A 24,483-nucleotide genomic window follows, 5' to 3' on the forward strand; every position below is an offset into this window, starting at 1 on the left:
CACAGTCGCAGAGGCGTCACGCCCGATGTGGATTTTGCAGCCCGAGAAGGCAGCGCAGGCTCGAACCTACAAGCCGCACAGCCAGCGTCAACGGGCGACGAGGGATTGACATGTGCTTCGGCGGGGACGGATCTCACTGGCTTGGGGCGAGGCTCACGGAAACAAGATGAGGACCTGGGCGCACCCTGGTCATCCTTGTCGGGGCCACAAGCTTAGCTGCCGTGGCGTCCCACCATCATCTGCGCCTTGAACCCTTCAACCCTTTTACCTGTGACGAAATGGGCGACTGGCGTCGCTGCGATGCTGGGCGTTGGCTGACGGGCGAGTGGGCTGGTGGCCCCGGTCCGGCGCATGGCCCCAGCCCGACACCGGCCAAACTCTACTCGTACTCACACGGCGTCGGCGGCTGGTGCAGCTGCTGGGTGCTGGGTGCTGGTGCTCGGCGCCCGAGTTTTGGGCGGCCAACGACACGGACAGGGACTCTAAATAAATGGACGGATGGGAGGGACCCTTCGGCTCCCGCCCCCTCCGCCATCCAGCCACTTGGCTCGGCGACGATGCGCGAAAATGCGACTCGCGCGTGTGTCGCGGTGGGTCGCAGCCTGGAAGCACCGCTGCGCCGGGAACCAAGTCCCGAGGGACGTGTTTGTTCCGCTTTCCTTGTGCTCAGTCTGGCTTGGGCGAGAACACGGTCGCCCACGCACCGGGCCAGCCACGCATGCCATTCGCACGCATAGTCGGCAGCACCAAACCTTGCCGATGCTGCCTCGGTGAGGCTGCGCGGCAAGCCTCCGACGCACGGCACGCCCACCCCCCTTGGCCATCGTGCAGCCGAGCGACCGCACCATCACGCTGTCCAAGCGCGCGCGCGCGTTTGTGCCGCTCCCCTCCGCACGCTGTGCGACGAAGCAACGATGGCGTTGCCGTGCCGTGCGTGCGTGCGTCGCGGGACCGCCAGCGGACCTCGACAACGAGGCTCAGGAACGTCGGGGCGTCACCGGTGGCCTGCGCGGAACCGGAGCCGGAGCCGGTTCGTTCTCGTGCCCGGCTCGTTGCACTAGTTGATCGAATTGTAGCACGTAGCACACTCAGGACCCGCTGGGCAAAAAGGCGTGTGTTAGGACTCTGTTCTTGAGATGGAGGAGAACAGCCGTCCACACACCATCGGCTGCCGCGCCTACGACCGCCTGGCCATTGAGCCATGCCCATCTACCCACCCGGCCACACCAGCCCACTCCATCGCTCGGCAGCTGCCCAGGGGTTGGCTGCCTGAGTCGTTCGCAGGAAAGGCACCAGAGGCGACGGACTCGTGGGCTAGCATCGATGGCGATGGAGGCGTGGGCCTCCGGCAACTTCGATGGTCTCCCGGCATCTTATCTTGCCTTGGTCGGCCCGTTCCCAGCCTGTTCTCTGCTTTATTAACCTGGCTCCGATTACTGGGGCTGCTTCTTCCTTTGCCAGCGCGCATCATGGCTGCCACGCGAGCGGGACACGATGTTCGCTGGGAATCCGCGATGTCGGCCCGGCGGCAGTGGAGAACGTGGCCGTCATTGCCCATTTTGGCGGCGGATGGGTTACGCCCCTGGCCACAGCGCCGGCACCTCCTCTGCGCAGAAGATTATGGAGGACAATGTGTGAGAGGACCGGCGGCGGGTCTTCCCAGGCTTCAGCCAGGCAGCCAGCCAAGCAACTCAGGCCTGGCCGCTGAATAGCAACTGCCTTCCGGCCCTCGCTTGTGCCCCCGCAGGCGCCGTGGCCGGTTGAAATGCAGCCTGTCATTGACGGATGGGTCAATGGCTGGATGAATGGACAACGGAGCGAGGATGCGCTGATCGGCATTGGTCCGTCGTTTGGACACGCGGCGGCGATGGCGAGGTAGCCACCGCATCAGCGAACCACCAACAGGCGATGCGCAGAGTCCCGGCAAGTGGGCGAGCATCTCAGGGTCCAGCGGGCTCCACGAGCGGCCCATCGGTGCCGCGACGGGCGGCGGCGGCGGCGGCGGCGGCAACGGGCGTGACCACGGTCACGGACGGACAGGAGTCAGTTGCATAACACTTTGAGAGTGCTGCCCCGGATCTTCGAGTGAGCGTTGGATATGTGCGCCCAACCAACAACTGCACGGAATAACTGACCGTCAACCTGCAGTGCACGAACCAAGTTGACGGGCGGTGAGATCCAAGCCAGCCGCAGCCCAGCGCCCTCGGCCGACTGTGCTCCGTCCGGTGCCCGGCATGACAGGGAGCTGCGCAAGACGGGACTTTGACAAGCCGTTACAGGGAGGGGGCATGTTCGAGGCACTTTGTACCTGTTCACGCTTTGCTGCCTCTTTCGACTCGTCCGCCGCCCGCTGGCCATTCAGAGTGCCAGCACGCGCAGTGGGCAAGGGTAGGTACTTCTTCTCTCTCTCATCGTCGTTGCCCAGACCCGAAACTGTCGTGCATGAGATGCCCCTGTCCAGGCGCGCCCCCACTTGGCTGGCACGCCACCAGTTGACAATGGATAAACGTAAAGAGGGCTGCTCGTCTTACACACGGGCCAACTTATCAGCGCCCTATCAGCCACGCGGGATGCGGCATGCACGTCATGCGACACGACGGGCGAAGAGTGCACGTCCTCGTTCGCGCACACACTCCCGCCTGCGAAACGGTACAGCACAGTAACTACGGAGTAATTAGTCACGAGGGCCCCCGGTCAAAGACGTCGCCCGGCAAGCGGCGGCCGGCAGAACGGTTCTCGAAGAACGGTGAGAACTGAGCACTGGGCTCAGGACGGAATGCCGGCAGATACGAAGCCGTGCTATGGCCAGGGGACCAGGCTGCTTCGGTAAAGGAGCGACGGTTGATGACGACGGGCGTCTTCCGAATTTGTCGTCGCTCCGGCCTCATGCAGGTACCATGCTCATGTATTCCCACTTATGCTCACTGCACGGGGCTTCGTCAATCCTAGGAAGGAGACTGCAGGCGTTTGTCCACAGTACCGACTAGGAAAAAGGACGCATGCACATTACATCATTGCAGAACGCCAAGAGCGTTTCAGTGCCGAGAAAAGTTCGTCAATGATGCTTGCAAGGTTGCAAATGTTTGCTCATGAACAGGGGTTCCATTGTTTGACCGTTGGTGTATCTAACCTTGGTGACTATGGACATAACTCGGGCAACTCAACCTGCTTCTCGCCCCGGAGTTGCTGTTAACGAGGCTCTTCAGCCTCCAAGTCCACTACCCCTTAGCTTGGCAAGGAGAGCACATCGTGTCCGGGTGATAGCGCTTGTAGACGACATCGCCAATCTTGCACTGACCTCGTTGTGGTGGCTTTGCCTTGGCGGCCTCTTTGCACATCGGGTGGACGGTTTCCTTGACTTGCCACGCACCTTTACACTTGGGGCATTTCGCCTTGTAAACATCGGTCTTGCACATGGTGGAAGAAAGACTGGTTGCGGGATTCGTCTTGCGTGGAGGCGCAAAGGTCAACGGTCGAAAGTGCGATGCTGAAAGAGGGGCCTTTGTCCTTGGAGGTTTTCAGCTGCAAGAGATTCGACTTCGCGGAGCTGGAGAAAGATGCTTTAAGTACGGATGGGAACGTGCGACACTGGCCCTGTCCTCAATCAGACAAAAGGGCACTCGAAGAAGTGATTCAGCATCGCGGCGCCTCTTCCATGTCGTTTGGTGGCCAACAGCAGTGATCCATGTGATTCATGAGGACATGCGACATGCTCGCCCGTCTTCCCATGTGCACAGCGTCGCTTTCAGGCCGACAAACACTGAATCATCGCGTACAAGACGGCGCCAGTCCATATTCCAAGCTCTGATCAGTGCTTGGCGCGGACACCAATTGAGATCAAGATGTCGTGGGCTCTCCAAGACATCAACGCCAAATTGCTTCTTCGCAACTGCTTGAGCATAACTCGCATACAGCGCAAAATGATGCTACAGTAGGACCAGGAGCCAACAGCGTAAGATAATTCTATAGTTTTGTTTTTTTGGGCGCCGCATCTCGAGGTTGAAGTGACGGATGTAAAAGTAGCGCAAGAGGGTGGCCACGTGACTCTGACTTCATGGATCTCTGCGTCACAGCACTCCAACCGACTTCGCCAAGAGGCAACAATAATCTCTCATTCCTGTCATCATCAGTGCAGCCGTCAGCCATGTAGCCATGTCACAACACTCGGGCAGCGACTGGCCGGCGCTGGCTTACCATGAGCCACCCATCACCACGATTCTGATACAGTCTTCGTTTGTCTTGGCGTCCAACATCCTCAACCAGGCTGTCAACTCACTCCTATACTGCGGGCTCATCGGACAAATCCTCATCGGCGTCGCCTATGGCACCCCTGGAGGGAACATACTTTCCCGCGACGTGGAGACCACCATTGTGCAGCTGGGGTACCTGGGCCTCATCTTGCTGGTCTTCGAAGGTAGACAACCCACACTCTCTGCGACGCAATATGACGCAATCAAACTGACACCGCGAATTTAGGCGGGCTTGCGACACACTTTCGCTCCTTGAAAGCCAACATATTCCTCTCGATTGGAGTGGCGGTGACCGGAATTGGCGTGCCGATTGCCCTGTCCTTTGTGTTAGGCACTTTAGTTGGGGTGTCGAATCTCGAGTGCTTCGCTGCCGGTGCTGCGCTGTGTTCCACGAGCCTCGGGACCACCTTCACTGTCCTCCGATCGAGTGGATTGAGCCAATCCCGGCTCGGTGTGGTACTGGCGAGTGCTGCAATGCTGGACGATGTCGTCGGCTTGGTCATGGTTCAGGTGGTCGCCAATCTAGGTGCATCCGGCGCATCGATCTCCGCGACTACAGTGCTACGACCGGTGCTTGTGTCCCTCGGTTTCGCAGCTGTGACACCTCTGGTCTGCATTGTGCTTGTCAAACCAGCGACTCTGCTCTTAAACAGCTACCGACAGACATCTCCGGGCAGCCGTGTTGACAGAGCCCTCCGTACACGGAGCGCTGCGCTCGGCTTTCACACGGGCCTGCTGCTGGCGCTCGTCACCGCGTCTAGCTATGCAGGCACTTCGAATCTTTTTGCCGCATACATCGCTGGCGCAGTAATCAGCTGGTGGGACGCGGAAGTGCCCCATGTCGAGAGCTCTCAGGGGCCGCAGGCAGTTCCAGCCTCGGGGACAGAAGCGAGCGCCGTCGAATCCGCACAGGTTATCAGCTACACCGGCCACGAGGTGTATGCGCACTACTACGAGCCCGTGGTGCAGAGGTTGCTGCAGCCATTCTTTTTCGGGTCGATTGGCTTCTCCATACCGATTGCCCGCATGTTTTCTGGCAACGCGCTTTGGAAGGGCATTGTGTATGCCATACTCATGTGCATCGCCAAGTTGGCATGCGGGCTTTGGCTGGTGCGGTTCCCTGGAGTCGTCCCTGGCGTCAAGGCATATATCAAGCAGCTCAAGCTGGAGCACCAGAGGCCATCTCGGATACAGACTGAAGCGACGGAACTTCAGCAGAGGGAGCCGGGAGAGCCATCTGGAACTCAAACCCAGGCACCTGAGCGCCAAGAACCCGTTGAGAACAGTAGGCCCGAAGGAGGGGAGCCTGGCCACAATGCCTCTGCAGTTGATGGTCCTTCGACGGTCGAAGAGCGCCCGTCGGAAAGCATAACATCCGGTCAAACGCAGACGACAGATGGCAATGCATCCCCGCATCCGTTGAAGCCCTTGTCGTTGTATCCCGCGGCTATTATGGGCTGTGCCATGGTAGCACGTGGGGAGATCGGCTTCCTCATCTCCTCCGTCGCACAAAGTCAGGGTGTCTTCGGAAGTTCTAGCTCGGACGGCGGCTCAGAGATCTTCCTCGTCGTCACCTGGGCTATCGTTCTTTGCACAATTCTTGGTCCACTATGCACTGGCCTCCTTGTCCGGCGAGTCAAGAGCCTGGAATCGGGGCGAGATGGCCAAGCAGGGGTACAAAGCAAACATGTACTGGGTGCCTGGGGCCCTTGAGAAGAAATTTCAAGGCGGCAAAGCCTTGGTGCCATGCGAGCTTGAGCATGCCCTGACCAAGCCTATCGTTGAGGCGCTCGGCGATCTCCATGTCTGGAACCTAGATCCGCCGTTCGACGTCGGCTCACGACTTGGGGAAACCCGAGCCGCAACGGTGGGCGTTAATGAGGTATCGTAGCATCCAATATATATACGAATCCAGTCGTAGTGTTCGATTGACGCAACTCCGTCGATGTCTTGCTTGAATGGTTACCCGTTTTGGCTGATTTGGGGAAGCGTACGCGAATATTCCGCTGAGTCATCGGGCCCACCATGATATCAGTGTAGCACTGTAGCCCGCCCAGCTGCTCGGAAGGTGGGACAGCGATCTTTGACACCACATCCCGCAAGCAACAACGCCGAACATTCGCAGCAGTCTGCGCGCGCGCCCACGGATACATACGCGTCTCGACCCAAGAGGCGAGTGGTGTCGACCAAAAGCAGTCCAAAATGCCGAAGGAGAAGAACTACAACCCTGTCCAGGCCCAACGGAAGGCGGACAAGGCCAAGGCGATCAAGAAAGGTTCAAACCAGTGTCGAAAGTGTGTTTCGTACCAGAAAACTGACCGAAGATATCAGGCAAGGCCGAAGTGCAAGAACGGCGCAATGAGAGATTGGCTCGCAAGAACCCCGACCGAATTCAACAACAAATCGATGAACTAAAAGCTGTCACCTCCAAGGGCGGCAAGCTGTCGAGTCGAGAAGAACAGGTGCTTGAGGGGCTGGAGAAAGAACTGAAGGCGGTCAAGAAGGCCAGAGATACACTCGGCGATAAGGCGCCCACCTTTCACCAACGACGAGATGGCGACTCGAGACACGGCGTTCTGGGCAAGAGGAGACGAGGCACAGAAGACGCGTCCAGCAGTGACGACGACGTTCCAGAAGACGTTCGGAGAATACCCATGCCGCGAGACACCCCTCCTCCGATACCAAAAGACGTTCTAGATGAGTGGTACGCGAAGCGCCGAGCTCGACGAAACGCGGAGAATGCCGCCAGGCAGGACGCTCGAGGAGAGACGGACAAGGACAAGGACACGGACAAGGCCAAGCAGGCGGCGCCGGTTGTTGAGCACAAGACAGTATACGAAGCGAAACCCGTCATACGCGACCTTCGGCAAGAGGCCGTTTCAGCTTTCGTCCCGGCAGCGGTGCAGGCGAAGATGATGAAGGGCAAAGGCCAGGGAGGACTTATGGAGCCGGAAGAGGCAGACCGGCTGGAGCGAGAGGGCTACTTGAAGACGACAGCGGAAGTCGGCGAGCAGCCAAAGAGCGAACCGCCGGGCCCCGAGAACGCGGCGGTATCCCTCTCAGCTACCGTCGAGGATATCGAGGATGAGGACGAGGACGAGTGAAGTGCAAAGATGACCGCATCACGTCGTTTGGCGACGAGATGCCGCAATGCAAGATACCCACGAGCCTAATTGGCTACGATGACCCATGTGCGAAATATCACGTCGGTGCAGCTTCTGTTGCGTGCTCCTGTGGGGAAGGACAGCGGCGCGTCAAGAGCGGGGCCGGATCTGGCCCAACCTTGCTCGATCACCCTTGATCTGGCTGAAAGCTGGTCGATTAGCAATCAAACAGCCTTTTCCTACTTGCAAAGGTGCAAATGGTCAGTTGCACGGGTCCCATTGCCGCTGTCGCTCTCGTTGCCGAGTACGGGATCGGGCAGAAGTCGCGGCCCTGCTGATTGACAGTGACCTACCTGTGCAACGAACCATTTGAATCTTTGCAAGTAGGAAGAGTCATCAAACATGCCGCGTGCTTGCATGTGCATGCCGGCAGGCTCCATGGGGAAGGCCGGCTTGGTTTGTAATACTACGACAACCCTGGAGCAAGGTAGTTTGGGCACGCCTCACGATGCCACAGGGCTACAGACACTAATGTAGCTAGTTATTGGGCACGAATTGAAGGCACGGAACGATGCAGGGTGAAGCAAGCTTGCACCTTGTTCCCGTCGCCACGATGCCATGGGTGAATAGCGATTGGTGCTGCCAAGCCGGCCACGACTACCGCTATGCTTCTAAAGGCTGCCCGGACACACGAGCGGCAGCCAACAAACGTCAGGCACAGTCGACAATGCTGCGAGCCCCCATCCCAAGCTAAAAAACTACCCGAGTTTCGTCACCGCAAGACTTGATGGTGCCGGGGCAGGCAAATAGTGGGAGGGCGGCGACCCACTCCGTTAACTCTTGTCGCCCCGCGCCGAAAGCCGAGTTGAAAACGGCAAACAACTGTCGTCCGCCATTACTTCGACATTGTTAGTCACGGTTTCCATCATTACCCACCGGAGCCGGCACAACAAAATCTCACCCACACTGTAGCCCATTTTCCTCCTTTTTCCTTTATTCTTGACCAACGTTAGACGGCTGCTGAAACCCCCCAAAAGAACGACAAATCATACAAGCCGCCTCCCTCTTTCGTGAGTCCCCGCTGCCAGTTTGAACAAGCCCCCCCAAGCGATAGTTATGGACGTTCATCAGGTGAACTCGCGAGCGATCCACGACGACCTGGAACTGGACGACAATGCCGCCTACGACGCGGCACAAGGGACCGGTGAAGGCGTGAACCACAACACGGCTGGGGGAGTCGACAACAACGGCAACACGGACGGCAATGAGAAGAGCGAGCATGGCGTCCAAGAGGCGCCGCAACAGGCTCAAGGCCATGACTTAGAGAAGCGGGCCACCAGGGCATCAACGGCAGCCTCGTTTGAAGAGACCTTTCCAGAAGGCGGGTTCAAAGCATGGCTCGTCGTTTTCGGTGGTTGGTTCGCCTTGATATCCTCGATGGGTCTGATGAACACGATTGGCGTGTTCCAAGCGTACACGCTGAGCCATCAGCTCAAGGACCACAGCGAAGGCACGGTTGGCTGGATCTTCTCGATCTACACCTTCCTAGCCTTCTTTTGCGGAGTCTATATTGGACCCATCTTCGACAAGTATGGCCCGCGTTGGCTGGTTATTGCTGGCTGTACAAGCACGACAGTCGGCGTCGTCTGCATGAGCTTCTCAACCCGTAAGTGTGCTACCTAACGAGTGTGCAGCATTCTCAGCTATAGAGTCTAACATTGCGGTACCAGAGCTTTGGCATTTCATCCTCTCCTTCGGCATCCTCGCCGGCTTTGGCACCTCGCTCCTCTTCACGCCGTGTATTGCCGCCGTCGGCCACTGGTTCCGTCGCCGCCGCGGCTTCGCCACCGGCATGGCTTCCACGGCCGGCGGAATCGGCGGAATCATCTTTCCTCTCATGCTCACCGCCCTCTTTGACAAGGTCGGCTACGGCTGGGCAACCCGCATCCTCGCCCTCATCTGCCTCTGCTGCGGGCTCGTCGGCGTTGCGCTCGTGCGCTCCCGCCTTCCGCCTGCGCAGAACGCGACGGCGCACCCCGACATCCGCATCTTTAAGCAGACCACGTTCACGCTCACGACCATTGGCATCTTCCTGCTCGAGTTCTCGCTCTTCATCCCCCTCGGCTACATCTCTACCTACGCCCTGCACAAGGGCTTCAGCCAGGACTTCTCCTTCCACCTGCTCCCCATCATGAACGCGGGGTCTGTCGTCGGGCGAGCCCTGCCGGGGTACTACGCCGACGTGGTCGGCCCCTTCAACGTGTGCCTCTTCTCCGTGCTGCTGTCCCTGGTCGCGTGTCTCTGCGTCTGGCTGCCCCTCGGCCACACCGCCGCCGGCGTCATCGTCTTCTCCGTCCTGTTCGGCTTTGCCAGCGGCACTTCCATCGCCATCGCCCCCGTCTGCATCGGGCGCATGTGCAAGACGCAGCAGTACGGCCGGTACTACGCCACCACGTACACGGTCGTGTCGTTTGCCTGCCTGATCGGCATCCCCATTGGTGGGAGTCTTGTTCAGGCCAACGGTGGCTCGTACAACGGCCTCATCATCCTCACCGGCGCCGTCTACGTCGGCTCGGCCGCCTTCCTCATCTTGGCCAAGACAGGGGACCTGGGCTGGAAGAACTGGATGGCCGCGTACTAACGCGACGTCCGCCACCCCTCCCCCGACAGAAACTGTGATGCGCTGATTTTGTCTCGAAAAGCGGCATGCATGAGTTTTATGTTCTTACCCCTCGCATTTTCCGGCCAGCCAGTGATACCCCCCAAGAAGTTACATCTTTCACCATGTTCGGGCATCAAGGAGCTTTCTCGGAACTCGCACGCAAACAACTGGAAATGACAATGCTTACATACCAACACAGGCGTTTTTTGCATCGATCCGTTTTAGGATTGTTTGGGGACTTTGATTTATCTGCATTGAGCTCATGTGAGAGCCGAAAAACGGATGTTGAATGTGTGTATATATGCTCGCTGAAAAGTAGCCTGACTTTTTAGATATATCTAAATACAATATTGTAGGAGGTATGTTGTTACACTATGCGGCGATGCTCAATCTGAAAGAGCCGGAACTGCCCTGTTGCTCTATCTGCGCATGCAAATGTGATGATCTGTACGCAGTATGGAAAACGCTACGCAGTAAATGTCCGTGGCCAAATTCCCGACAGGCTTGACTTGCCGGTATGATCATACCTTCTTGCTCGCCCCCTTAATGTGTGCGTCATGTAACTCCGCCACCGCCGGGATGATCAGCTCCTCAATCTCCGTGTCTGGGTCCTCACGCGGCAGCTCGTCGGCCCTGAGTGGCCTGCCCTCGGCGTCCCCCCAGCCCTTAGGTCCAAACGACGCCGGCGGCGGGGCGCGTATCCAGCGGTCCTCGCGGCCGGGACTCACAAAGACGACCTCCCACTTGCGCGTCGACAGCAAGTTGCCGATGACAAGGTGGTGCTGATACCGGTCAAGCGAGTAGCGCGCCTTGTGTACAAGGATGCTCGGATCTGTCTCGAGTTTATACGAAATGATCATGCCTTGCGGCGCCCACCCGTCCACGAGATTCTTGAGGAATTTGGGGACGGGGTCCAGGTCTATGACGAGGCGCTTCGAGCGCGGGACGCGCGGCGAGGCATCAAAGTTGTCGAATGCCTCTTCCTCCTCCTCCGACTCAGACGGCTGCTTTTGCTGCGGCTTTTGCTGAGCAGGCGCATTCTGGTCGGAGGTGCTTTTGAAGCTTTTGACGGCATCGGTCGACTGGATCTTGTGCTCCGACATGCGGTCTGCCGGCACAAAAAAGTCGGACACTGCGGCTGCGAGATACAGCAGCCCCGACGGGCCGAGTGGGCCCATGAGCCTCGAGACGGCGCGCAGCACATGCAGGTAGTCGCCAATGGTCACAAAGGGCAGCATGAGCAGCATGTCCTTCTCCTTGGCCTTCCTGTACTTGCGCAGCACGCCGCGCACCTTGCCGTCGTCACCAGGCCGGACGCCCACGCGGCCATCCTCGTCCTCGCGCAAGAAGTCGAGGAAGCAGTCCTTGGAATGCGTGAAGTGCCGCGAGTACGGCAGCAGACTGAACTCGCGGTGCAGGAAGATGACGGCGTAGCCCGCCTCGAGAAACTTCTCGGCGCTCGTGGCGCCGCGCGTCCCGGCGCTGAAGTTGTCGATAAAACGCACCGTCTGCTTCTCCAGGGGCACCGTCGTGCCGCCTGACGTGACGAGCACGACGCGGCGGCCCGCGGCGGCGTGCAGGTCGATGAAGGCCTTGGCCCGCGCGGCGTGCTCCTCCAGGTGCCGCGGCGGCGGGTTCGAGGAGAAGTAGGCGTCCTCCTGCGCTTCGATGGACGACGACATGGCGGCTGTGGCGGCGGCGTCGTCGTCGTCGGAGTGGGTCGAGCTGGCCGTTGACTGTGAGCGGGAGGTTGACGACGTGGGGCTGTGAGCGAAAGAGTCAATTGAGCCTCGCCGCGACGACGAGCCGAGAGGAAACGAGAGCGACAAGGAGCCCGACGAGGAGTACGAGGAGGCGAAGATGGAGTCACGGGTTGGTGAGCGCGCCATGTTGCGAAAATCGGCCGTCTTTATAATCTCGCTGTGCTCATTTTTACGAAGCAGCTCCCATCCCGGCGGGGTTGTGATAATCACGGCGGCCGGACAGAAGGAGCAAGGCAGCTCTTATCGGCATGGACAAAAATGAGGATCTGAAAAGGCACACGACCAGTTCAGAGGGCAGCTTGAGAGGGCTGCGATTAATATATACGCCCCCGTTCCAACATCCGAGGTCCCGGGCAGGCCGGGTGTAGTTACACCTCGCAACACTCATACTGGCGGTTGGTAATAGGGAGCGGCGGTGTTAGTGAGTGGGTGGGTGCCTCGGCCTGACCACCCACCCACCCACCACCCACTCGGCAGTCCGGCGTCGGCGGGGTACGGAAAGGCCCAGGGACAGCCCGCGATACGGGGGAGCACGGGGTCTCAGCCGGCGGTGCTCCGTACAGTGTGCGGCTACCCCCGGAATTGAACGTTGCCTCCGGGCTGCCCAGAGGTCATGACGCACAGATTGAACACGGCCATACGAATGCAAGTAGCATGGCTACTTCATCTCGCATTATGCTATGTATCGTGTATATTATGGTCCGTCCCCCCCTCTCGCTCAGCCGTCACCAGCGCGTCCTCGTCATTGCTTGTTCGGCGATAATCTCCAGGCGCGCAGCGGCAGGCTTTGCAGGTGCAGCACCTTGGGCTTGATATACCACAAGAGCGTGAAAAGGCCGAAGGCGACGCACAGCATGTTGACCATGTAGTAGCCATCCCGCGTCACGACACACGAGCCGCCTCCGTTGTCACAGCGCTCCTTTTCGGCCTGCACCGCACAGGAGAAGGCCTCCGTGATGAGCGGACCCTTGACTTTGGAGTGATCGACAGACAGATTCGGATGGCATGTGGCAACGGTGAAGTCATCCACAAGCTTCAACACAAAGTATCGTGGGAAGGTCCCTCCGAGGTTCGAGACACTATAAGCGGTTAGCTGATTCCAAAGAAAAGGGCCAGACGCATCAAGGCGAAGCTTACGTTGCGAGCAGAGTCATATAGGTGCCACCGATAACCGGGTCCGACACCTTGGCGTGGAACGCAGACACAGCAACAAACATGATCGTGTTTGTGAATGTCGAGAAAACGTGCTCCCCGATGACGAGGAGCAGGTACCACGTTGTCACCCCATTGCTGGGGAAGATGGCGATCGTGAACTGAGCAATCATGGCCGCAACAAGCCGTCCCATGAAACCCCAGCACCACAGTCTCATTGGCGTGTACTTTTGCGACCACATGCCTGCGTAGTAGCCAAGTCCGATCTCAAACGGAAAGTCGATGAGCACCGTCAGTGCCATGTTGTCCTTGCCGAAGCCCTTGTCCAGGAGCTTGAGATTGGTGACGCCATCATTGGCCTGGAAGCCAATCTTGGCAATGAGATGAACAATGATGATGGTCTGAACGTTCTTGAGCTTGAGGATGCCCCACATGATCTTGTAGACATCCCACACGCCGTCCTCGTTCTGCGACTTCTCTTCGCGCTTCAACAAGCCGAGTCCAATGGTGACGGCAATGTACGCCCAGCCCCAGAAGGTGAGATAACCGCCGAGAGACACCAAGCCCTCTTCGGACGGAACAGACCTGATCCATTTGTTCGCAAAGTCACTGGCGTTCAATGCCAGAAACACGGTGTATGACATGAAGTGCCCCGCGGTCAAGCCAACTGTTTGGGCTGTGGATGCATAGGAGACGTTTGCCGGGGTCAACAGCGTAAGCGCCCAGCCATCGACAGCAATGTCCTGCGTCGCACACATGAGGACGAGGAAGAACCACCAGAGCATGAAGCTCCAGACTGTCGGGCCGCCAGGCTTGCCGGTCGTCTCCATCATCTTTTCGACGTGCGAGCCCAGCCAGAGCATGCCAATGCCCGACAAGAGCTGAATGGGCACAATCCACGTCTTCCTGCGGCCAATCTTGGGGCTCCACACCGCATCGACGAAAGGGCTCCAGAATAGCTTCAGCGAATAGGGGTAGGATGCCAGACTGAACGTTCCGATTTCGCCATATGACATGTGGTTCTTGAGCAGAAAGGGCACAGAGCCCATCGCCAAGCCCATTGGGATGCCTTGTAGGAAGTAAAGCAAGACTAAGAGGAGGAAGTTCCGCTGATCCTGCCGAGGCAACTCGAAGAAGCCGTGGTCGCTCGAAACGGGGGTTTTCGGGACGGGTTCGTCGAGGGAGAAGCTCTCCCGAGAGATGAAGTTCTTCGCCACATTGTCCGAGTCGTGGTTGGCGGCTTTGCGCCGCATCTCAACACCGTTGCTCATCTTGCCGTTCGCATTCTCTCCTTTCAGCGAAAGGGGAGGCGGTCGGTTCTTGGGCGACTGCGGTCTTCTGGCGCGGGCACCCATATGTGGCTTTCTTAGGTCGCGCAGCGCAGTTGGCTGCTTCGTCGTGTCGGTTCGGACGTACGTAATGTCAGGCTTCGAAAATAGAGTCGAGGGTTCGTGCGTGGTAGGCGATATAGTCTGCGATCAGGACGGGCGACCGACGATCCGAGAAACGCGACAGAGGATATAGCGGATCTTGGTGACGAAATTTCGGCGTAGAGAGGGCGAGAAGAATGGAGAATAGAATATCGAAGGAACGACACAAGTATAGGAATGAGAAAAAGAAGGGCAGGCTCGGCCGATAGAGGCGGCTGGCCGATCTGAACCACGTAAACCACGGGCCGGAGGAAGGCAGGCAGACACAAGCGAATGTGGTCGTTGCGGCCAACGGGCGTCACGGAGTATCGCTGGCGTCGCGCGAAGCTACCGTGGCCTCAAGGGCTTACAAATGGGTCGTGCGGGCGGGTGGCGACAACTCGGTTTGAGAGTGAATGACGGCGGCGCAAAGCCAAAACAAAGGGTGTCGCCCGGCGAATGAATCGAGGACAGAACAGGCAGACGTGTCAAGAAGTCGGAAACGCGGAATCCATCAGCCAAAGGACCCAAAATGCGTCCAATGGTCACGGATGTGAGGCAGGTCCAAGGGGAAGTCGGGCTCGTGTCGCGCTTGGGCTTAGTGCTGCAAGCGCCCTAACAGTACGAAGTACGAGCCCTACTCTGCCTAGCGGCTACCGACGCCTCCGCCGACGACCCTGATGCCCAGCGGTCGGCCGGCCTTCCGAACTTGGCGCTGCCTTGGGGGACTTTGGGGGAAATTTGACGTGGCGGTCCCCGCTGGTCCCCGCCGGAAGAACAAAGATGCGGGGTGTCACAGGGGCCCTCGCTCCCCTGAGTGCCTGGGCTGGCGCTGGAGAGCTGCCAAAGTACCAGTTGCGGTTCGTTCTCCACGCCATTGGCTTATCTTATCTTATCGTTCCCGCTCCTTGTCCAACGAACGTAAACAGACGAGACGCGTGCATGACACCCATTGTCGTCGCCACAACGCTGTCAATCCACGTCACTCCGTCATGGCTGCGGCTGCAGGGGCTTCATCGGCCCGCGAGCTGGACAAAGAGATTGAAAGGCTCAAAGCAGAAGGCAAGGACACGCGCACGCTCCCAGCTTGAGGGCAACGCTAACATACCCCAGCTGAGAAGCTTCGGACCATGCTCACGATCCAATGCTCGACCATTCTCTCTTCGAAATCTACACAAGGCATAATCAATGCATCCGAATCGGCTTCATCGACTTCGATTCGGCGGCGGGGAAAAAATGCTTCGTCAACGGGGACGCTGAGCAAACGCTCCACTCAGCAGCATGCGTACATTCAGCAATGCGTCTACCGTATCTCTGCGCCCGTTACCGCGTTCAAGATTCACGACCCGGACCCCAACGCCGTCGATGGAGGTCATATCCTCGGCCTACGATTCGAAATCATGTCGCGCGGGCAGTTTCTCAGACCCTACTACGTGATGCTCAACCGCCCCTTCTCCGGGTCAAAGCACCTGCGCGTCCATCGCCATACAGTGCCGCCGGCGGTGCCGCTAGCAGGCCTCGCCGCGCGGCATCTACCAGTGCCGAAAGCCAACGACGATGGAGAGGATGGGTCAGCGCGTGGCCAGGACCTAGATCGCTTCGTCCGGACGCTGCGAAGAGAGATCGTGCGGTACCACAATCGCTTGGGCGTGTCAGCAGATCTGCGCAGACGCCTGGGTCTGCACGACACGTCGAAGACCACTTCGTCGGCAAATGCCATTGTCGAGGTGGGAATTGCAGACATTGAGGCCAAGCAGATCAAGGTTACATGGGCCGATGAGAGAAGCGGCCGATTAATCATGGATGACGACGGCAATGTGCAGAGGCTAGTAGTCTTCGGCAGCCAAAGCCGCGACTGGGAAACCACCAAGGAGCTGTTTGGAAAATACGACCGCATGGAAGACATCGCCCAGAGACTAGAAGAGCACAGCGCAGCCGGCTGAGAAAGCACGAGTCGAACGAAGATCGCGCCGTTCAGAGCATAGAGTCCATATGCCACGACGAGGTTCAGCAGCCGGCTAGGCAGCCCATGCTGAAGGCCCGGCCATCGAAATCTCGGCTCAAGCTTCTGCCGGAGCTGACGAGCGGCCGGCCGGATGCCGCCATCCCACATGAGACAGTCGTACACCCGAAATGAATGTGGCCACTCGCGTGGCCCGAGCGCGAACAGGGGGATCGGCAGATCACCACGCACAGGGCAGGGCTGAGCGGAGTATAGGACCGCCAGGACGGGGTAACCCGACATCTAACTAATACCCAAACACGACGCGACCATGGGCTCGAGATAGACTGATTAACGCAGCGGAACTTCCAAAGCAAGGCGAATGCAAGGAAATCAAGCTTGTCTTGACAGTGTTCAGCACAAATAAGATCCAATTTGCGGGCAAGTCTGAATACAAGAACCAGGCACGCTGTGCTTCCAACCCCTTCTGCGCCAAGTGTCGATGCCTCAAGAACACGACGCAGTCCCCGGCAAAGCCCAGCCAACAGCTGCCTCTAGATGGTTCAGCAATTAAAGTACAGTGGGAAATCTCTCTGCCACGCCAATCCCATAAAGTCGTCAGAAAGGCTGAAATCCTCCGCCCCAAGTGGCCAGGACACTGTTCGAGGTGGTGCCGTAAGCCGCTTAAAGGAAGAAGGCCGCGACGAGACCGACGGCGGCGAGGACGCCGACCTGGCCGTTGGTGGAGGCTCCAGCGATGACGGGGGGGACAGTGTTGTTACCGCCGGGGACACCGGGGGCGGTGCCGACGGGGGCGGGCATAGAGTAGGAGCCAGTGCCGACAGGAGTGTTGACCTGAGTGGGAGGAACGTTGGTGGCCGGGGGAACCTCCACAGCGGGCGTGGTGGGAGCAGGAGGAGCCTGGGTGGTAGGAGGCGCCTGAGTAGCCGGAGGCTGGGTAGCAGGGGGCTGGCTGGCCGGAGGCTGGGTGGCGGGAGGAGCCTGGGTGGTGGGAACATTCTGGACGGTGGAGGTCGAGATGGTGGCGACGGGAGTGCTGGTGGCCACGGGGGTGCTCGAGGCGGGGACCGGGCAGACGGTGGTAGTGGCACCGACAGTGAGGGTGGTCTTGCGGGCAGGGCAGTTGGTCACCGCGGGAGGGCAGTCGTAAATCGTGCTCACATGGGTCTGGGTGACGGTGCTGGTGGTCCAGACGTGCTTGTGCTCGCCGCAGCCGCAAGGGCGGACGTAGTGCCAGCCCTCCTCGTCGGTCTGGTCGCAGTCGTCGATGGGGACGTCGTGGGCAGGGTGCCAGATGTTGACATAGCCCTCCGGGGGCTCGTGGCTAGGGCAGCCATCGGACTCGAGGCTGATGCCCAGAGGCAGCTTGAGGTCAAGGCCCACGCAGACGTCGACGTTGACGAGGTCGCCAATATCAAGGCTGAGGTCAAGCGGGGCGCGGGCCTCGTGGGCCGAAGCCAGAGCGGCAGCGGAAAGGGTCACGAAGACGGCGGTCTTCATTTTGATTGTTTTGTATAGACACAAATGGTCTCTAAATGTAAAAATGAGTGGACGGGTGTTTAAAAAATCCCGGTAAACGAATGTAGAAGTGAGCGGAAGCTGTGGAGGAGAGTTCCAAGTATCGGCGTAGGCTGGGAAAGGATCAGGATCAGGAACCGCGCAGGGAGCAAATCACCGTCTTAAGTATTACACCCAGCCAAGAGGCCACCCCCTACTCAAGCCGCGAGAACCGCGATCTTCCTCCCCTTGAGGCGTGATTCAGTCGGAAATGAGCCATGCAGGCGAAGACAGACTGGCGATTTGGCCCGGTTGAACAACACAATGCCCCGCCTCTTTGTCTCTGAGAAGGACTCGGCTCCCACAATCACACATAAAATTGCTGCGACTTGGGTGCCCCTGTTGGCTGCGGCCATCGAAAAGAGGAGCCGACGGGTCCCATCCCTTCCAAGAACATGTCTTATCCTCATGCAGCCATGTCAGGGACCCCGTGGTGCACAGCGGCCAAGATGGCGGGCCGTGCGCGGCACCAATAAACGGCCGTCGAGGTCCGGGCCACTGCCGGGAGGATCGAAAGGGGGGTGTTTGCGCTAGTGCAATTGCCGACCTGAGATGAACTTCCGCCTAGCCGCACTATTGCATGCGAGCAGCATGGCTCTTTTGGGCCGGCAAGCGAGGGTGGCCGGCTGGCCCAAGCATGGTGCCTGACTATCATTGACAGCTGATGCCGCCGGGAAAGTAGCCGACGCGCACGAGCGACTGAGTCGAAAAGACAGAACACACTGACGCCTCAGCTTGTGACAGCGTCTTCGTGCTTGCTTGCAGGACATGGGCGAGTTCCCCGCGTTTCCATCGTCGCAAGACCAACGGGCAGTGGTGAATCCGCTCTTCCGTGTTCGTGTTATTGCGGGCCAAGCTCAGACCTTGCTGACAAGGGATACCTCGGGCAGTGCAGTTGACAGAGCCACCCCTATTTCCTGTTTGAGCCGAAAACGGTGCGTCGTTGTCAGGCAGTGTTCAATTTCCGTCTGAGACCGCGCGGCCGACTTATCACAAGGCAGGGCGAGTGCAGGCCGACGTTTCCAAAAATGGCATTCACCGCCAAAGCAAAAAAACAGGGCACCGACCGGCAAAAAGGAAGCCGTCGCGGCAAAGCTCCCTGGAGGGACGCGTCGACCTGTCTTCCAGCAGCAGGGCGCTTCCTATGGTGACTTGATTATGATGTGATAGTTGCAATGGATTTGTAGGTACCGCGCGAATTAGGTTCCCGACCGGCAGGTCGGTCCCTGGAGGCGCTGCAGACGGCAACTTGTCACCGGGCCGCGTCAACTGAATCCCACCTTGCCGTGTGCCGTCGCTGTCGCTGGCCGGTGTCTCTGCTTCGGTCGCAATGCCCGTCGCTGCAGCTCGTACCGAAATATCCCAGCGACCTCGGTCGAATTTGCCCGTCTGTGGCCCCAGGCAAGCTTGAGTGGCTGAGTCCCGCCGCCAGTCTAAGGACCACTCGCAACTTTTGCTTTTGCTATCCAAGCAAGCCCCCAGCGACCTCCCGTCGCGAGAAAGTCGCGTGTTTGGCAGCCGGAGTTCGGCCCATCTGCAGAGTTGCCACATCGCCAGTGGTCGTGGTTCATTGAACCAGGTTCAGATCGCATGTGCATCCGTGCGTTACCAATCCAATGGCTTGCTTGATGATAGGGGGGCCGAAGAGATGAGCGGTCCGTCCGTTGTTGAAGTCAATCGCACTGCATTCTCCTCGTGCAGAATCGTCGGGTCGATCTTCCATTGCCTGACCTGCTCGTCGACGATGTCGCTCCATTTCCGGAGGAGGGGGTGAGCCTTTGCCACATCTGAGAAGAGAACGTCACCTCCCTCGCCAGCCTCGACTTTGTAGGTCCAGTTCCCGTCGGGCGCCCAATAGTCAGTGCTGAAGATGCGGCTCGTGGCGAGCTCCTCCCGTGCCATGGCCAGCTGCGATTCCGCCACCTTTGCTGCCTCGCCCGGCTCACCCTTGACTGCGTCGAAGACTCCTTCAAGCGTGCCTAGCAGCTGGCCAACCTGCAGCCCAATGGCCGCACCCAAACTGAACCCCTCGTCGAAGCCCGCCTGCATGCTAGACTCCTTGGATACGGTGATTCCCTCTCGGTACCCTGCTGTCGCATGCTCCGTCTCCAGGCGATGCATATCCGATGGGTGAGCCGCGCCTCGTAGGTCCCGATGTTCGGCAGCTGGTGAGGGGGGCTCAGAGCCAAAGACATCATCAAGCAGCTCATCGTGGGCCGCCCTTGATGCTGCGGCCGCTTCCAAGCCACCGCCTCCACCGTGCGGTAGGTACGCGTCCTCGTCGGAGGCTTCTATCGGTTGGAAGTGCATCTCGAATCTCGGCGCAAGCAGTGTGCCTCAGGGAGGGTCTCAGTTCGTGCTGTGTGAGAAGAAGGGAAGGATTGAGGTGAGAGAGCAGCCCTGCAGAAGGGGTGGACCAGCGTTGGCGGATACCTCGGATTTACAGTGTGTCACAGCGTTCAGACTGTCTTGAGCCGTGATCACTGGTGCAAATTGCAAAAGCCTGAGCTCCACGCACTGTACGCCATTAGTAACGCAAGACCCGCCCTACGGCGGTCTCCCTCAACCCGCATCCACAGTCGTCTCCGTCCGTCTGGTCTTCCACACCACACCAAGCTTCCTTCAGGAAGTTGGATGCACGTTGCTTTTCACCGCCCTGCGTCTAAGACATTTCAGCCACGCCTACTGACCCCCTGCTTTGAGCCCGCTGAAAGATCGAAAGGGCTGTTGTTGAGACCGAGGCTGGCCAACGCCAAGACAACAATACAGAACCAGACTTGAGGGTCTCGAGTCTCGAGTCTCGACGCGTTCTCCACTCACGGCTTTTCACCTCCAACATAGAGGTCCCCATGTAAGAGCTTTGCAGTAGCGTAAACAATTACCAGGTACGGATGTAAACACCAACGAGAGAGGCAATCCACGATGCAGGGTAGGCATGTCAGCACCGAGAGGCATGCGCAAAAGGTTCTCTTGTCCATGGCTCCTCGGACCTCATTGTGGGGGAAGCAGCGTGTGTAAATCAGGCGATGACAATCCAGCTTTCGTGTTTCCAGTCGTGCCCGTGATCGCGCTTCAACGCGTGTAATTGGAACCAAGCCCAGAAAATTGTTCGTTACATCGCACCTCAGTTCGTGCTACCGCCTCACCGTTGCGCCCACGTGGGCACGTCCAGGGTCTGCGTTCCCCAGATTATAATCATTACTCGCAGTTGCTGCCGTCAGTCACCGATCGCATCGATGATCCCCGCCGAGAGCAACACGTCAGGTGTCACGATCGGCCGCGTTACGTCCCTAATCGATCGATCGCGCGAAAGATGAGTACATGTCTCAAGCAAGTGCTATTCTCCATCATCAACGCCGCATAGAACAGGAATCAGACCTCATGCAGAAGATCATGAACACAGCAGCAACCGAAACTTGTTTACAAGTATATGAACACTGGTTGCGCATTAGCCCTGCAGCAGGCTTCTGACGACATTGCAGATGGCGTCGCCGGCCTCACGAGTCCCCGCCTGGCCTCCCATGTCTCGCGTTCGCACACCGAGCCCACCAGACTCCTTGGCATCGAATACACGTTCGACAGCCTTTTCGATAGCCGCGGCCTCTTCAACGAGCAGGCAAGAATACCTGAGCATCATAGCCAGGCTCAGAATCTGTGCGACCGGATTCACGATGCCCTTGCCGGCAATGTCCGGGGCACTCCCGTGAACCGGCTCGTAGATGCCATTGCATTTGCCTTTACCCGGGATGCCTGAGATGCTTGCACTGGGAAGGGTGCCCAGACTGCCAACGATACCGCCGGAGATATCGGACAGAATGTCTCCGAATGTGTTGTCGGTGTGGATGACTCCGTTGAACCCGCGCGGGTTCTTGACCATGAGCATGGCCATGCTGTCGGCGAGCTGGTGCTGCAACTCAATGTCCGGGAACTCCTTGGCGAACACCTCAGATGTGACCCTGCGCCATAGCCTGCCGCTGGCGAGAACGTTTGCCTTGTCGGCGCTCCAGACCACTGCCGGACCACCTCCGCCCTTGCCATCCCCAGAGCGTCCCATAATTTGAGCGACGGCAGCCGAGACGCGAGACAATCGTTCCACCTCGGGGGGCGTATAAACCCAGAGATCGGAGGCAAGATCCGGAGTCTCTTGCTTGTCGCCGAAGTAGGCACCGCCGCAGTTCTCCCTCACGACAATGAACTTGGTGCCGCGCAGGATCTCTGGCTTCAGAGGGGATGCGTCGATGAGCGAGGGGACGATGACCTCGCACGGGCGCAAGTTGGCAAACGCGTCCAGTCGCTGCCGGAGGCGGAGCAGACCGGACTCTGGATTAGGTGAGTGGTTGGCCCATTCCGGGCCGCCGACGCTGCCAAAGAGGACCGCATCGCTATTGCTCGCTTTGTCGAGGACGTCTTCCGTGATTGGCGTCCCGTGCTTGTCGATGCTGCATCCGCCGGCGAGGTCGAAAGTGCGCTCGAACTTGACGCCGGGCCGGCACTCCTCAATCACATCGAGGACCTTGAGTGCCTCGGCCATGACTTCGGGGCCGACATGGTCTCCGGGCAGAACCAGAATCTTGAACGTTGTGGTGGCCATGTTCACGGCTGTCTGTGGAGCTCTTCAAGGCCCTGCAGTACTGTACGAGGTAGTGGTCGGCGAATTGGTAAACATTGAGCTCTCATTGTTGACGATTGTCGACAGTTATGGATAGTTTCAAGGCCGAAGTTCGGCCCCGACGCCGGATACACTGCTCCATCGGCGCCGCCGATATGCCCCGATGCTCTGGCAGTAGCTAACTCTGGCGGTGCTCACCTCGCTCTCGGCTTTCGTGGCAGCAATACGGGCCAGTAAGAAATAAAATCATGGGCCATGCCTGGCATGAGCCGTGTGGGAGGGGTTGGTAAAACTGAGGGGTTCCCCCGCTCGGAGCGTGCCACTGGGGTCGAATGGACGGCGTTCGACTTGCGTCCCCCTGTGACTGGACGCCAAATGCCCCAGTCGGGCTCGGGACGACAGGGCAACCCTCGGCTCTCCGCATTCGAGGCTGCGATGACGGAACGGCTGGCAGGTAAATAGCAACGCAACTTTTCTCTCCGAAATCTCTCAGCATCTTCTGCCGATTTGACACAGAACTTCGAGTCTACTGCCGACGCTGAATATCTGTACTCTGTTTGTTTTACACGCCTCCGACCCAGCACCATCAACATGTCGCCCGGACGCCTCGAAGGCAAGGTTGCCATCATCACTGGCGCGGCGTCAGGTTTTGGCAAAGGCATCGCCGAGAAATTCGCCAAAGAGGGCGGCAAGGTGGTCGTCGCGGATCTCTCAGAAGAAGCTGGAACGACCGTGGCCAAGGCAGTTGGGGGCGTCTTCGTGCGAGCGGATGTCACTAAGATCGCGGACTGGGAGAAGCTGTTGTCTGAGACGCTGGCGGCGTACGGCCAGCTGGACATTGTCGTCAACAATGCCGGCACTACTTACACCAACAAGCCGACCGAAGAGGTCACCGAGGCCGAGTTTGACCTCGTCATGAACGTCAACGTCAAGTCGATATACCTATCCACCCAGGTCCTGGTCCGGTACTTCACGAAGGAGAATCGGCCTGGTTGCTTCATCACGATAGCGTCGACAGCAGGCACGCGGCCGAGACCGCGCTTGGTCTGGTATAACGCTTCCAAGGGGGCCGCCATCACGGCGACGAAGTCGCTGGCGGTCGAGTATGGCCCGCAGCAGATTCGCTTCAACTCCGTGTCGCCGGTCTTTGGCATCACGGCAATGTAAGTTTGACGGAGATGCTCTAGTCTGTCATATCCTGGGCTCGGGCTGACGTGCGTGTCACAGGTCACACATGTTTCTGGGCAAGCCGGATACCCCTGAGAACAGGGCGGGATTCGTAGCAACAGTGCCTCTCGGGCGACCATCTACACCCGAGGACGTTGCCAATGCTTGCTGCTATTTCGCAAGCGACGAGGCATCCTTCATTACCGGAGTGAACATGGAGGTGGATGGCGGACGGTGTGTTTAGACGGATAGCGATCATGAATACCAAATGTCTCGTGTAGGTTTCTGGACGTTCTGAAAATGAACGTTTGATCTTGTGCGCAATGGCAACTTCGTAATGTCGCCAAACCCCCACGCATAGGTAGCGAGAAACGGAGGGGCACGGTGCTGGGTTACCCCGCGATGGAAGCGTTAGGATGGCGCTACTGTAGTGCTGTGACTCCGGTCCGGGGCCAGGTTTGGTGACTTAGGTACCCCGGATTGGACCCCACAGTGCAAGTGCATGTGGCTTTTTCGACGAACCCCACGGCGAACCACCGCCACCGGCTTGTCCCATCCTCTCATTCTCTCGCCCTCGAAGACTCACTCTGTCGTGTCACCGTTGTCACTTCTCCGAGTGCACCGGCAGTGTGAGACAATGTTGAGCCCCGAGGGAGACTATCCTACGGTACAGACAACCCTCGGGCCTTACCTCTATGCGTGAATCGGGTGGTGAGACTGGGACGCTGCTAACACCGAGTCCAGACGCCGTCGTCGACGTTCCCGTGCGATCAATGCCGGCGAACCTTTAACCGGCCAAGCCATCTGAATCGCCATCGCCTAACTCATCTGCCGTCATCTAGACGCA

The 24,483-nt window shown here is 58.7% G+C and overlaps 10 protein-coding genes across 10 annotated transcripts; 5 read left to right on the forward strand and 5 right to left on the reverse strand.

The window, feature by feature from the left end:
* Positions 1 to 4,152: 4,152 nt before the first annotated feature.
* Positions 4,153 to 5,963, forward strand: PLICBS_001383 (uncharacterized protein; the record flags this gene model as incomplete). Its single annotated transcript, XM_018317553.1, has 2 exons — positions 4,153 to 4,414; positions 4,477 to 5,963. 2 exons carry the CDS (start codon positions 4,153 to 4,155, stop codon positions 5,961 to 5,963), a joined length of 1,749 nt encoding a protein of 582 aa, XP_018183078.1.
* A 489-nt stretch (positions 5,964 to 6,452) lies between these two features.
* Positions 6,453 to 7,354, forward strand: PLICBS_001384 (uncharacterized protein; the record flags this gene model as incomplete). The annotated part of the gene is made up of 2 exons (XM_065599814.1): positions 6,453 to 6,525; positions 6,582 to 7,354. The coding sequence occupies 2 exons, from the start codon at positions 6,453 to 6,455 to the stop codon at positions 7,352 to 7,354; spliced, it is 846 nt and encodes a 281-aa protein (XP_065455886.1).
* A 1,116-nt stretch (positions 7,355 to 8,470) lies between these two features.
* Positions 8,471 to 9,995, forward strand: PLICBS_001385 (uncharacterized protein; the record flags this gene model as incomplete). Its single annotated transcript, XM_018317551.1, has 2 exons — positions 8,471 to 9,020; positions 9,085 to 9,995. 2 exons carry the CDS (start codon positions 8,471 to 8,473, stop codon positions 9,993 to 9,995), a joined length of 1,461 nt encoding a protein of 486 aa, XP_018183076.1.
* Positions 9,996 to 10,537: 542 nt separating this feature from the next.
* On the reverse strand, positions 10,538 to 11,698 carry PLICBS_001386 (uncharacterized protein; the record flags this gene model as incomplete). Its single annotated transcript, XM_018317550.2, has 1 exon — positions 10,538 to 11,698. The coding sequence occupies one exon, from the start codon at positions 11,696 to 11,698 to the stop codon at positions 10,538 to 10,540; it is 1,161 nt and encodes a 386-aa protein (XP_018183075.2).
* An 823-nt stretch (positions 11,699 to 12,521) lies between these two features.
* On the reverse strand, positions 12,522 to 14,286 carry PLICBS_001387 (uncharacterized protein; the record flags this gene model as incomplete). The annotated part of the gene is made up of 2 exons (XM_018317549.2): positions 12,522 to 12,858; positions 12,917 to 14,286. The coding sequence occupies 2 exons, from the start codon at positions 14,284 to 14,286 to the stop codon at positions 12,522 to 12,524; spliced, it is 1,707 nt and encodes a 568-aa protein (XP_018183074.1).
* Positions 14,287 to 15,470: 1,184 nt separating this feature from the next.
* Positions 15,471 to 16,283, forward strand: PLICBS_001388 (uncharacterized protein; the record flags this gene model as incomplete). The annotated part of the gene is made up of 1 exon (XM_018317548.1): positions 15,471 to 16,283. The coding sequence occupies one exon, from the start codon at positions 15,471 to 15,473 to the stop codon at positions 16,281 to 16,283; it is 813 nt and encodes a 270-aa protein (XP_018183073.1).
* A 683-nt stretch (positions 16,284 to 16,966) lies between these two features.
* On the reverse strand, positions 16,967 to 17,803 carry PLICBS_001389 (uncharacterized protein; the record flags this gene model as incomplete). The annotated part of the gene is made up of 1 exon (XM_018317547.2): positions 16,967 to 17,803. One exon carries the CDS (start codon positions 17,801 to 17,803, stop codon positions 16,967 to 16,969), a length of 837 nt encoding a protein of 278 aa, XP_018183072.2.
* Positions 17,804 to 19,465: 1,662 nt separating this feature from the next.
* PLICBS_001390 (essential protein Yae1, N terminal) lies at positions 19,466 to 20,170 on the reverse strand (the record flags this gene model as incomplete). The annotated part of the gene is made up of 1 exon (XM_018317546.2): positions 19,466 to 20,170. One exon carries the CDS (start codon positions 20,168 to 20,170, stop codon positions 19,466 to 19,468), a length of 705 nt encoding a protein of 234 aa, XP_018183071.2.
* Positions 20,171 to 21,308: 1,138 nt separating this feature from the next.
* On the reverse strand, positions 21,309 to 22,451 carry PLICBS_001391 (3-isopropylmalate dehydrogenase; the record flags this gene model as incomplete). Its single annotated transcript, XM_018317545.2, has 1 exon — positions 21,309 to 22,451. The coding sequence occupies one exon, from the start codon at positions 22,449 to 22,451 to the stop codon at positions 21,309 to 21,311; it is 1,143 nt and encodes a 380-aa protein (XP_018183070.2).
* A 609-nt stretch (positions 22,452 to 23,060) lies between these two features.
* On the forward strand, positions 23,061 to 23,880 carry PLICBS_001392 (uncharacterized protein; the record flags this gene model as incomplete). Its single annotated transcript, XM_018317544.2, has 2 exons — positions 23,061 to 23,632; positions 23,697 to 23,880. 2 exons carry the CDS (start codon positions 23,061 to 23,063, stop codon positions 23,878 to 23,880), a joined length of 756 nt encoding a protein of 251 aa, XP_018183069.1.
* Between the last annotated feature and the right edge of the window lie 603 nt (positions 23,881 to 24,483).

The sequence above is a fragment of the Purpureocillium lilacinum genome (assembly GCF_023168085.1).
Source record: "Purpureocillium lilacinum CBS 284.36 DNA, scaffold_1, whole genome shotgun sequence".
NCBI lineage: Eukaryota > Fungi > Ascomycota > Sordariomycetes > Hypocreales > Ophiocordycipitaceae > Purpureocillium > Purpureocillium lilacinum.